We start from the raw sequence: 13,477 nt of genomic DNA, 5'->3' as shown, positions 1-13,477 counted from the left end.
AAAATATATTGGACTTAGGCAAACAACAAAAAAAATTCTGGTGCTATAAGGATTACACTGAGGGTCTTACAATTGTATTTAAAACCCTTCAAATTAAACTATACAGCTCAGCAGAATTTAAAAACTGTACCTGTTCCTTTGAGTTTCCAGACACTGACACACACATCTTGTTCATTAAAACGTGCAAGCTGAACAAACTGGTTACAACCTCTTACTTGATGAAGTAACATGGACTTCTTATGACACTTTAAACATGTAAAGTGGTTTAAATTGAAATCATTATGAAGTGAATTATGAATCACTACGGCAAAAGTGCTCTGAGATCCTGTGCCAATGTTTTAGCTGTTAAAAATACACATAACTGAGGACTCAATTTTGCTTTTAAGCTTTGTTTGATTTTAGGTTTACCACAGTGAATGTCTGGAGAAAGCTCCATTAAATTGAGACATTTTATTGCATTTAAAAAAATATGAATCATACCATTTTGTCTTAGGCCAAACCATGAAGAATTTAAGACGACTGTAAGAGCGTTTAAGGTAAAGGATGAATTTGGAATGGAAAATGGTACTCAACCACTTATATGTTGAACAATGTATGTAGGTACTGTGATTTTTGCAGTTTCCATTTTTATGATGTAAACTAAAATTCTGAAATCAAGCATCTAAAGTTGAAGTTTTTAATAATTTGACAGCAGAAAAAATAAACACATATGAAAATAACTGTCAGTGATCTACCTTTAAAGTGAATTATTTCAGATGTGCCAACCACCACAATATAAAGCAGGAATGCATAACCAAACAATGTCAGTTAATTAGTAGATCAAGCACATCTCGAAACTTTACCACACAGTTTACGTAATTGTATATAGCATTTTATGATTGCAAAAGGCTTGACACTGCATGAACTCTTTGGGGAAGAAAAATAGAGAAAAAGGGTTAATTGCACATTCATGCAAGTAAGGTTAGGCTTCCAACAAATATTGAACCAACTTACTCTCTAAAGAGAGTTCCAACACAGGGGACAGCATGCAAAACGAAACAAAAACAAAAACAAACAAAAAAAACAAACAAAAAAGGGAAAAAGATAAAAACACACAAATTAGTGGCCATCAATACAAAGTTCCTGTATGGAATATAAAACGAAACAAAACAAAAAAGGTATTTCAAAACTTTTATGATAAATTCAGTAATTTTATTGGGATACGCAATGTATTTTAAAAGTAAGCACTTGGCATGTACTTCAAATCATTCTCACATTTTCTCCTCCAAATAATATTACTCTCTTTTTCTAAGCAATTCCCTACATCCAGCTATCATGGTAAAGTAAACCTTTAAAAAAAACCCAAACCAAAGAGATGACAATAATTCCTACAGACACTTGAAAAGAGTCTAAGGTGAAAATTGTCTAGCCATAAGTGTGTGACAAAAATTTCACAGCTCATGAACTCTTAATACTTAAAGGATCCTCCTGATAATAGATTGATAACTATTAATAGCTTTGCAACACCAAAAAGCAGGCAAGGTTTCAGTGGCTGGAATGGGTGTACCACATATGCTATAACACATGCCAAATTTTCAAAATCAAAGAAACATTATTTTGTCAGAATGCTGAGTAAACCAAACAAAACAATCAACTAGGATAATTCCATGTAACATCCCTAAAGGCTTAATGAAAAGATAGAATGCTCTTCTAACACATACAACTAAATCTTGGAACATTTTCATTATCCTTCCCTGGCTCCCCCACTACAAAAAAAAAAATCTCCAGGGTAGTTCTGATATATGCATAGCTGCAATATTAATTAACACAAGAACAAGCAAAACTAAACCAAGCTGCTATTCACAATTTTGTCATTACTTAATTTAAAACCCAGTAATATTTCAACATTTAATTCTCTTTCCTTTCCTCTGTCTTAACTGTTCTTTTTATGGACTGTTTTCTTCAGTTTCTCTTTAACTGCTTGGCTTTGGCCTTTTCTTTTGGATTTCTGCAGTATGTGAGCAACTTTAATACCATGTTGCTGTGTGCAATGCAAGTTTCTTCCAAAATACAAGGTGTCACAGATAGCAGCTAAGTCACTTTTTCCAGCAGGAAAAATAAGGAGGACAGATGAACACTAAGTTAACCTGTCAAAACTTCTCATTACTCTGATTTTAAATTTTCCACTGCAGCAATGAGGAAGACTTAAAAAAATATGTAAAAAGTATCGCATAATCAAAGTAATTTTTCAGAATTCTGCTGGGAAATGCCAATACTTCTGAAATAACTACTTTGGTCTAAATTTATCCGGGTTATCATTTTATCAATTCTGAAATATGGACACAAAGTGGGACACATTATACTCAACATAAAAGATAAAGGTTTCTTCTGAACAAGCCTATAATTAAAAAAAAATATGAAGTTACATGTTTTTTACATGATACCATTATAACTTTGTTCAGCTCCTTACTTACCTGCAGTCCTTTTGCTATGTGAGATTTCTGCATATATAAGCTGTACTAGCAACCCACCTCCCACAAAAATTGTAAAAATACTATCAAGCGAAGTGACTTAGTTAAAATATTTTAATGGTCTTATAAAACAGAAGGATTACTCTCCTTGTTATATCATCTATACTGGGTCTTTACCTAGGTAAAAGTGAATAAAACATTGCATTTTCTTTTATACCAAAGTATATTCTCCACCTTACTTATTGAATATTAACAATGATGTAAAAATTATTTATTCAACAGTCTCAACTGCCAGCCCTATCTATGAAATTCGAGGAAGGCATCATAAGCTATGATAATACAAAATACATTGGAAAATAAATAAGTACACATTTGGTATAGTTCAGACTCATCATGTTTGATGTAGACCACTTTCTTTATGATTTAATTTACTGCACCAGAGCCTTTTGTTTCTAACAGAGAAAACCATTACTCATGTTGAAGTGGCCTCTGTAAACAACACGACTTCTTAAAAATACTTACAAATTTTGAGCACAAACTGTTGAACTACTTCAATGCATTTTAGCTGAAACTAACCTTTATTTCAATTATCCTGCAAAAAAGGTGGAAAATTGTCTTGTTCAAAACTGCAAATTAAATGGATTGAAATCTGATACCATTAACTGCTTATATAATACAGTTTGTCCATTTTAACATGTGCAAATATCACTGACATTTTACCTCAACTGGCTTTCTACTAATGTATATTTTCAAACTTTTACTGAAAGTAAGAAAATTCTGAACATACCTTACTGTGAGGATCAGCAAACATTCTTGTGAAGATTTCACACAACCTTTTCAACTCAACACGACTGTCAAAGTGACAACAATGCATTAGTCAACTCCCCAGCTAGTACTACCAGAACACTAATGCACAGCAATCAGTGAAATCAACTGTAAATACTGAATCAAATAATCTAGTAAACAAAGTAAAGAAAAGCATTTTGTTTAAGACATGGATAAAAATGTTATAGATTTGGTCTAAAATGAGACTTTCAACCTAGAAATGGCTTTCAACTAATTCATATGTAATACCATTCTTGGCTATTTTAAAAGAGCAGGTAATGAAAAAGGTATTCGCAGTAGCTAGTAGTAAACCATTTCTTCTGAATAAATACCCAATAAATAATAGTAATAATAATAATGATGAATAAATAATAAGTAAATAAAAATAAAGGCCTTCCATCAATACTAGATGCAAGCACTCTAGGAATCTTTTGTATTGCAAGAATTCTCTTGATTTTAAATTCCATTTCTTAAACTGAGGTTTTTAAACAGACCCTATACACTAGTGGCCTGAAGTGACAATAGCTTCCTCATTCCTTCCCCCACCTTACTCAGACACACACCCTGCTTTCCCTCTCCCCAGCTGTGTTCTTTAGAACATTAGCCTCCTTTCCTACTTCTCTTGCCTCCCTTCAACTCTGAAATAAAATGTTTTTCTATTAATGTGTCTTCTTACCTTAGAGTTCTCTGGTTCTTCAGTAAGTTTTGCAGGCCTAAAAGGCCTTCTTTTCTCTCTGACCAGTTGGAGCTGGCACAGCGATTTAGGACTTCAGCCACATCTTCTGTCTGTCTCATATACGTTGGTATGCTGCCATTCCTAGAGCTATAGGACCTTTCTGAACAGGCACTTGATGCATCACTGTTGGCATCATCATCCGAGTACATCCCATAGGACTCGTATCTTCTTCGCACAGGCTTCTTCTATTATACAGAAACACCCCACATTAGTACTGATTTTCAAAGAGATAGTATACATAACCATAATCAGTAGAAAGACTGATTCAAATAATCGGTGTGACCCCTACTGCCTGCAGTGACAATCAGCTCCAACTCTTCAGCAGGTCAAACCAAGTTAATTAAAATATTTTAAAGAAGTATGGCTTGCGTGGTATTCCAAATACAAAAGCAAAGCAAATGCAGAGAAGACATACGTTTGATGAAACACCACATTTAAGGTTTACTTGTAAAAATCCATAAAATTGCATGATAGGGTGACATAAAAACTGTATTGAAAGTTAGTTATTTCACTTAATAGCTTTATATAGGTTACAGAATATAAGAATCATGTCTAAACCCACATATTCTGTCATTTTAACTTACTTCCTATCATACATGTTAATAGCAAAATATTAAACTGTTGAAGAAGGAAAATAGTTTCTATACCTTAGTCCGTATGTCTCCTAAGAGCTGTTAGCAGTAAATTATTGAAAAGAAACAGAAATTGAGAACAGGAAGGTAAGGCATAGCAGCATTGTGACTATTAAACTACCTGCCACTGGAAAACGCAGTCTTATTGTAAATTTTGTTCTTAGCTCTCTGTATCTGATTCGCATATCATGCATTGCCAAGAAGTAGTTTGCTAAGCTTCCATTTCCAGGGAAATATTACATATCACCTGCTGGTTGGTCACAAAGACACCTCTGTCAAAATCTTTCTGTCTTATGCAGTGATATTTGAGCATGACTACTTAACACATGCAGTCAATTACTAAGTATGAAACCTTCATTTAAACTTTATTTTTCCATCAACTTCTCCATCTGTCTTTGTTTAACTTCATTTCAGTAACTAAATTTTGTCATTGCAACAATTACTACAGCAATGTCCTACAAAAAAATTAATCACATAATGCAAAATCCCAAATCCCCTAAAAACAAAAACAAGCCAACAAGACAAAACACAACATGCCAAAGGCAGAAAAAAAAAATTTTAAAAAAGCTATTTATCCTAAAAGGAAAAACACACCCCTCTGCAAAATAACTCTGCCATTCAAATTTTGGTGTTGAAGCTAGTAGTTAAAAATTTGGTTCCATTACATACTTAAAGAAGCAGTAGTATAAGTGATTGTTTTCCCCTCAGTTATGACTACCATTTGCACAGGCTTCTCATTTTTGACTGCAGAATAACTTAAAAGGATATCACAATAAAAACTAGTCAGCACATCATGTAACAAGCAAGCTTACTGTCACCAGAACAAGCATACATACATGTGTAAGAGAATAAAGGAAGGGAAAATCACAAAGAAATGAATATTTTTGAAAAGGGTCTCCATAAGTAAAAAAAAAATAATAAAAAAAAATTAGAGAAATAGAATCTGAAATGCCCAAGGACTGTGAAGTAAAAGGTATGAAAATATGTAAAGATCACCATATCGCTGCATTTTGTGTGTCTTATATTCAAACCAGATCTTAGCCAGAAGACTGATACCCCTTTGGCTTGAGCAGTATTATAACTGGCCAACTATTTTTCATACCAGAAAAATAGTAATACGATCCAGAATATTTTTGGTTTTTATATTACATCTGTCAGGACTCTACATTCTACCTTTTAAAAACAGTGTTCTGAGGGGGGGCTTCAGTCTACAATAAAACAAGAAGAGTGTTAATAACCCTTGTTAAAAAAAAAAAAAGCCATTTGTACAGGGCAACCTGTACACTTAGAAGCATGGCAGGCAACCAGGTAAAATGTTGCTGTTCTTCATCCTTCTTTGTAATGACAGACTCTAGCTAAAATACACAAACTAATTTTCCTCTAACATTTCTAGAAGCATCATGCTATTTTGGATCCAGGTAATACAAACCAGTTTCTATGAACAAACTTTATACATATAAGCCTCAAGAGCAGTCATTGGAAACATGAGTTTCTCCTCAATTTATATTCTTACTATATACTTTGCCCAGCTGAATTTGAAGAAGCTATGAAGCTACTAAAGTACTAGATACTCTTCATGTAGCACCAGTGTGGATAAAACTATAGCACAGGTTTTCAAATTATAGCCAGAAATTTTTCATGTTCCATGGACTGTTTTTCTGTTGTTCCCTATTCCAAAATCCAGACTGACTTCCAGTTTACTAACTAGCATTCCCCATCAATGCTGAAAACTTTTTGCAAGTTTACAGTATAAAAAAGGGGAAAACCACTCAATCTCACTGTGACCTCTTAGGCAAGACTGCACAGATATCCTGATCTCTATGCCAGTGAAGGCACACAAATTTCAAACTAATGTGCCAAGAGAGTATTAACCAAGAAATCAATAAATTGCCATACTATGAACATGACAGAGTTCTCCAGATTTTTTCCCCTGAAATTTTGTTTCTCTCTATCCAATCCTATCTGGCTATAATTAAATTTTTTAGAGTCTAATTTGTAGTTTTTTATTAATGTTCTAAATAATATTTTTGTTAAAACAGACTAATAACAAATTCCTTAAAGTATTCTGATAACTAGGTAACAGGTACTTAACAAATATTTAGTGATATGCAAATAGTATACAATACCTGATAAAAATGTATCTGATTCATAGCATCAGTATTTTAAATTAATTGAAGATTTCAGCTTGCTGATGTAACAGTCAGAATAGCAAAATACATGATGCATTCGGTTTGGCTAACTGGGGCAGAGAGGTGGAAGAGCCAAACCCACCCTTTTAAAGAACAGTAAAGGTTAAGAAAGTGAATGGTATAACCAGTTTTAAATTAATTTTGAATTTTGAAAACAAAAGAAAACAAAAACTGAACTTATGAAATGTTGCCTGCGAAGTCACCAGTTTATCTCTTCAGCATCAATCTCACATGTTGTCAGACAGAACAACTTTAAATGGAACCCAAGCTTATGGTAATCACAGTGCTTAAGCTGTCATCATTCCCAGCTCTGACAAGCCTTCAACCTATCCAGAAGTTTGGCTGTTGTGGGAAACTGCTGGTTAGTGCTACCTGCTCAAGTGTCTCCTTGGACCGCTCCAACAGAACAGTCCGAGACTATTTCCTGTCTGCCATGGAAAAACGTACATTTCTCAAAAGTTAAGACTTCTGTAGGGAATACAAATTCCAATACTTTGCAACTCTAACAATTCAGTTACTCTTTTTTTCCCACCTAGAAGCCAATAAAATAATGAATGACAAGTTCTTTTGCATACTTTAATGTACAGGTAGCAAACATTTTAAGAGTCTGTATCTTAGACAAGGTAAGTGCGAGATTCTTACCAAAGCATCTGCTACTGCCTCTTCCACGTCAGAACCTGTGTTCAGAACTCGCATAGCACTAACTGATGACGACAATCTACTCGACTGACTAATTCCAAAGCCGGTACCTGTTACGACAACAAAAATGAATATAAAGAAATCAGTCAGAATAGCAATATGGGACATTAATACCACATTCACTTAAAAAAACCCAAGCAGAAGAAAAGCATTTGCTTAATATTTCTAATAAATTATGTAGTGGCTAAAATATTGGTTATTTTCATTCTGAAGTCTTTAGTGGTGCAGTGAAAAGTAAGAAATGAAGTTAAAAAAAAAAGTCAGTCATATACAAACATACTATTCCAATATCACAGGGGAAAAAAACCCAAACAACAAAATAATGGTTTTAACTGAAAGAACCTTTCTTTTTTTTTTTTTTTAAATTAATGTCTTCTTCATTTTGGGTTTTTGTTTTCATTTTAAAAAAAGCAAATACAATGGGAAGGCTATTGAGAGTGCTAATTAGAAAACTACATGCATAAAGAATGTTCTACAAATACTGAAAAATGGAAAACTAAAAAAGTTCTTCTGCAAGTAAAAATAAAATGGTTGTTGTTAAAGAAGAAAAGGATTAACATTGGAGGGTGGGGGTGGAGACGAAATCTAGCAACATAAACACATCTATCTGGATTATTAAAACCACAAAACTCAAATTAATATAAATAATGCTTTTAAAAACTGAACTATGAGAATAACCAAGTGGGTGGGGGGGAAAAAAATCCAGGATGACTGCACAGATGACAGCAAAGTGTACTCATCCTTCACCTGTAGCCCCATAAGCATCAGGAGCGTAGAGGGCACCAGTGGATCTGGAGTGATGTCTGGAAGCTGGAATAACAGGATCATATAAACCCTACCTATTACCATGGAATCAAAGTGCTGCAATAATTGCTTAGATAAACAAGAAAATATTTATTGAAAAGATTAAGCTTTAGCACAAGAAACTGAGTATTACACAGAAGCAAAAAGCTTCAGAAAAGTTCTTTGATTATACAGAATATGATTATATAAAAATATATATAGGTTTATGTACACTGGACATTACATGCATAATTTTTTTTAATTTAAAAGATTAAGAGCAGATTAAAAGCAAGTATGTTTAAAGTTCAAAGAAAAAAAAATGCATAGACACACATGCGCACACGCACACAGAATCCTCAGAAACATCTTACAAGTTCCACTGATACTGCTCTTCCATTGTAGAGTTAACCCAATTCTATGCGCTCAAGTCAGAGCCAGAGCTCACATACCACACATTTTCTGCTAAGACTGACTACTGCACAAACTTACTGTGTTAGCATCTGACAATTTGTATAAACTTGAGTTCTTGCCTATGTGCAGATAAGTCAACCTCAGTTAAAACTCACAACTATGCAGGTGAAAGTGAAAATTATTCAATTTTAATTAAAACTTTAAAATAATTGAATGCAATTAATATTTGACATTTGTATTGTTTTCTTTAAATAAATAAAATGTGAAATTGAAACATTTATGTTAGTCACTGTAGTTCATTAAGATTCTTTAAAGTTATGGAAAGTAGGAACCAAAGATCCTCAAGGGCTTTTGAATAAGGCTGGAGTACCCTCCCCCTTCTGGCACTTGTATAAAACTGGTCTTTTGGTGATTCTAAAGAAGTTGACTCACCATTGCTAGTATTTTCTTTCTTAAACCAAGTAATTTTAAGTTTAATGTGTTTTTAAACAATTCACCTTCTTTCTTCAGTTCACATAAGTTAGAATTTTACAGCCACACAAAAGAAATTGGTTTTGACAATTTTAACTTGAATTCAAAGGTCCCCCCACAGTGACATAAACCCCAGATATAACCTTATGATTTAATAAACTGTAAGTGCAAATACTGTACACCCTTTGGATAAAGTAGTATAAATAGAAACCAGGAATCAAATAAATCATCATTTCCTCTGATTAACATAGACAGTTTAGAGTCTAATTTGAATCAAATAACCCTGACACAGACCAAATCACATTTGGGGAAGCACACCTCTTTTAACCTGAGTGAACTCCAAAAATTATTCTAAGTCTTGTAAAGGTCCTGGAAACAACATTGTGTTTTTTCCACGTAAAGTTCTCTACTCCTTACATAAGGTACAGCAATGTATTTCATTTCAAACTAAATCTGCATGAAATTGTTTAGCTAAGGAATTTTATTTTTCAACTAATGCTTTGTGGAATACTTGGTTCCTTAGAAAGTATGTCTCAGCATGGAAAATGAGACAGGACAGAAGATGTCAAAACCTAGGCATCAAGGCTGACAGAGCTTTAAATACAAGCAATAATGGGATAAATCTTTCTATTGCTTTCCATCAACAAGCCCTGAAAATTAAAGGTACAACTAAAAATTCAAACTTCAGGCATGTAATTCAAGACAATCCTGCCCCCATATACATTTGAAATGTGCTGGACGAGTTTTTAAGACAGTGAAAAGAAGTACTATATTGGATCAAACACACCTCATACCAGAGCATATTTTCAAGAATATTCTTTGTACCCCTCAAATTGCAGAAATTGTGAAAGTATTTACTATTGTTGCTTCACTTTTTAAAAGATGAATCAAAGTAAGATTTTAAATGGCCTCAAAATCACATAATTTCTTAGCTAAAATATGGGAATTCTACTAGTCTGATATTTAATATTAACTACATGTAACAGAAAAATAGGCACTTCCATATAAATTACAAATCACTTGCTTCTCAGCTGTTATCTCCCAGTTTATACTCTTACATTGAGATGTGAGATTACATAAACACTTCATACGAATGCATAGAGAAACAATTACGTAGCATTTGGGTCATTTTATGCCTCAAAGGGCTTAGCATTTGTAAGCAAAAATTTCTGTGCTGAGAATCAGATGCAATACAAATTACATTTCCCCCTCCAACCTCATGTAAAACTGTCTCTAGCTACAAAACACAGAGCTGAATTTGCCTTATTTCATCTTCCACTTGTACCCTTGAAAAACATTACATTTACTATTTTTGATAGAAGTTAATAACACCCCCTAAAACAAAACTGGTCCAACAAAACACTGAATGACATGCAAAATCATTCAAATAAGAAGTCATACCAGAAGGAATTGTGGGAATCATCATTTATTCCAGGTACAGCTGCCTTTTTTTTTTTTTTTAACAACACTGGATTCTTATATGTGCTACCTTGCATTCTCTGTACTATCAGACAATTCAACCTACTGTATTTGTATAGGTGCTTGTTTTGATATCAGAATACAAAAATTAACCTTCATCAACAAAAATAAAACCTCTAGTAGCATTTGTCCCAATGACCCATCTTACTGTATTAGTTAAATACAGATTTCTTAAGATAACAAGGATTTGACCAAATATAAAACCTAAATCAGGTCTCGCACGCATGTCATTGAAGTCAAGCTGTAAGGTAGCAAAAGCAGCACAAAAGGATCTGGAAAATACCCTCGTTTTTAAAAGAAAAGAAGATATGTGTGTACTACAACACAGTCTACCAGCTGTGTTTTAATAAAAGATACAAGTCTACTAATGGATCCTGCATAATGTCTACTTTTAATTTAATTTCCCAATTACATAGCATCTGGGCACATTAGCAATAGTTATTGAAACAGCTTTCATTCAGTTAATCTGTTCTTTCCCAATAAAACCAAGGCTGACAGGAAGCATACTGCCTTAACAGACCACAACAGACTTCCAATGCCAATTAGGAGTACAGTCAGATGCCTCAATTTGAGATAGAAACCAGAGATTTACTATTTTCAGACTATGTTTAACAGCTAATATTACAAAGTCCTTAACTGTAAGCTACACTTGAACAAACAAAAGAAGAGGAATACGTACTGAAGAGTAACTCTGACAGAGATAAGCCAAAAAAGATCAGTTTCAGATACAATCTTAGAGACAGTTTTGTATTACCAAACAACCAAAAACCCCACCCACCCACCCCAAACCCCCAATATCTAAAAAGACTTTTATCAAAATTTACTACCAACTTTGTAGTAACGTTGACAAGGATACATGGAGAAGAGAAGCTTCCCTAATCCTTAGCCAACAACATGTTAAAGTAATTATAAGCTAATGTTCCTATGCCTTATTGACATTTCAGAAACAGACAACAGCTTGACAATATTGAAAAATCTTTTAAGTGTCAGGCCAATAAGCTGAAATACTAAGTGAAACGAAACTTTTGCTTATAGCAGCTCTAGAAATGAGGACTGAATGTGACTATGCATGTGTGAATGTTAAAAGTTTTCAATTCCTCTTCTTCCCTATGTAACAACAGCTGCTACTTCAATTACTTACCACTTGTTCTACACAGATTAAAAGTAAACTTCAGAACTGTACTTTGTTCATCTACTTGTATAAGGACTTTGCTACTCGCCATTTTCAGAAAAGGAAAAGCAGCCTCTGAATACACTTCTGCTTCGGGAGATTGGTCCCTTACCTTCACCATCATATTTACTTACTTTAATAGCAAAAATTTACAATTTTTATTATTTTTCACATAACACAGTGATGACAATATAGCTAAGGAGACATAAAAGGAAGCGTATTTTCGTTTTATACACCAAAATGATTCATTGTCTAGGGAGCAATTTTGAACAACAGCAGACCCTGGCTGTTGATGCGAGGAAAGGCAGAGGAGAGGATGACAGCCACATACTATTCTTTGCTCTAGCTGGTCAGCGAGAAATGGATTATCTAACTGCACCCAAGCAATGAGTACTATAATAAAAGGAGAAACACATAATTGCAAAAAACTTTCCAAAAGTGGAATTGCCCTTTCAAAAAAAGCATCTAGACACTGTGTATCACACACCTTTCCAGACTTGGCATTCAAGATAAGACTAACACTAGCAAAGAATTTATTTTTCAAGTGTGCAACCCATTCACACATTGGTCAATTCTCCATCCAAGTAAGTGGTGAGTGAGCCAAAGGAAGGGAAAATAATGGTGGCCAGCTACAAGCTAAATGAAGGAGGCATGGTTTCGTTAGGTGCAAATAATAAAGGGCAAAGACAGCCATGCACAACAAGGGGCTCTGAGTACTTACCAAGGGGTGGAAAAGAGCGGACAGGGCTTGTGTCCCTGCTACTTTCACGGCTGGCCTCCCGACTGCAGCCCTGACTCACACTAGGCCGAGGAATGCGGCTGCCTCGTGCTAGTATGATTCAGGGTACAGACAAACAGCAGCACAGAAGGGAGAAGACATAAGAAAAGTTGCAGTTTTAATGCAATTCTGTTTTGCAATAAGATCAAAGATGTATTCCTACGAAGAGACACTGACAATTATGCCATATTGTAAGTCATAACTGTTTCCACATACTTTCTTGATTGTGCTGGATTACACTAAGTGTAGCCAGTTCAATGAAATTATTTCTTCACACAGCTAAAAATGGGGCTTTACCAACTCTTTACAGAATGGTTAAAAAACCTCTTGAAAAGGATGGAGGGGAAATAAGCAACAAAAAATATGAACAGAGTATCGATTCAGAATTTGTGCTCAAGATCAAGTGAATCAACAGTAATGCAAATGAAAAAACACACAGCTTTCCGAAGAAGGAAAACAAAGTTAATACAGCTAAGGTAAAAATCAAAATACAAAACAAAGAACAGCAATGCCATTAAAATCAACTGATATTTTTCAATAATATTGTTTGTAATGAAGTGCAATCAGATTATACCATGAGGTTTAAGTAGTATGACACTCATTTTTGTATCACAGAAGTATAGCACATGCACGCACACATACGTAGAAGACTCACAAAAGTAATGAAGAAAATAATCTTTTCAAAATGGTATCACACCTCCATTCAATGCATGTGGGTATTTTGGGGGTGGGGATAAGAAGTGAAGAAAAGTGAAAGAGGTAAGGAAGACAGGGAAGTGAGGAAAAGAACAACTACTGCATTCTGACAGCAAAAAAACCAGTTTCAGCTTAAATTTAAAACTGTCTTGTACAT

At 34.2% G+C, this 13,477-nt stretch overlaps 1 protein-coding gene across 46 annotated transcripts in view; it reads right to left on the bottom strand.

Annotated features, from left to right (window-relative positions):
* The window catches only part of CLASP2 (cytoplasmic linker associated protein 2), a 152,412-nt gene that overhangs the window by 27,748 nt on the left and 111,187 nt on the right, over positions 1-13,477 (bottom strand). For 16 of the 46 annotated variants that reach the window (XM_069810031.1, XM_069810047.1, XM_069810022.1 and 13 more), the window contains 6 exons: positions 12,568-12,675; positions 8,279-8,341; positions 7,475-7,581; positions 4,659-4,682; positions 3,952-4,196; positions 3,238-3,301 (listed from right to left, as the gene is read on the bottom strand). In XM_069810031.1, the coding sequence (XP_069666132.1) occupies positions 3,238-3,301; positions 3,952-4,196; positions 4,659-4,682; positions 7,475-7,581; positions 8,279-8,341; positions 12,568-12,675 (611 nt within the window). The remainder of the gene's footprint in view (positions 1-3,237; positions 3,302-3,951; positions 4,197-4,658; positions 4,683-7,474; positions 7,582-8,278; positions 8,342-12,567; positions 12,676-13,477) is intronic. The other 30 variants (XM_069810094.1, XM_069810137.1, XM_069810145.1 and 27 more) reach the window with 5 other exon arrangements.

This window comes from Haliaeetus albicilla, chromosome 2 (genome assembly GCF_947461875.1).
Source record: "Haliaeetus albicilla chromosome 2, bHalAlb1.1, whole genome shotgun sequence".
Taxonomy (NCBI): domain Eukaryota; kingdom Metazoa; phylum Chordata; class Aves; order Accipitriformes; family Accipitridae; genus Haliaeetus; species Haliaeetus albicilla.
Note: the sequence above shows the minus strand (reverse complement) of the source record. Positions and strands in the feature narration are given on the sequence as shown.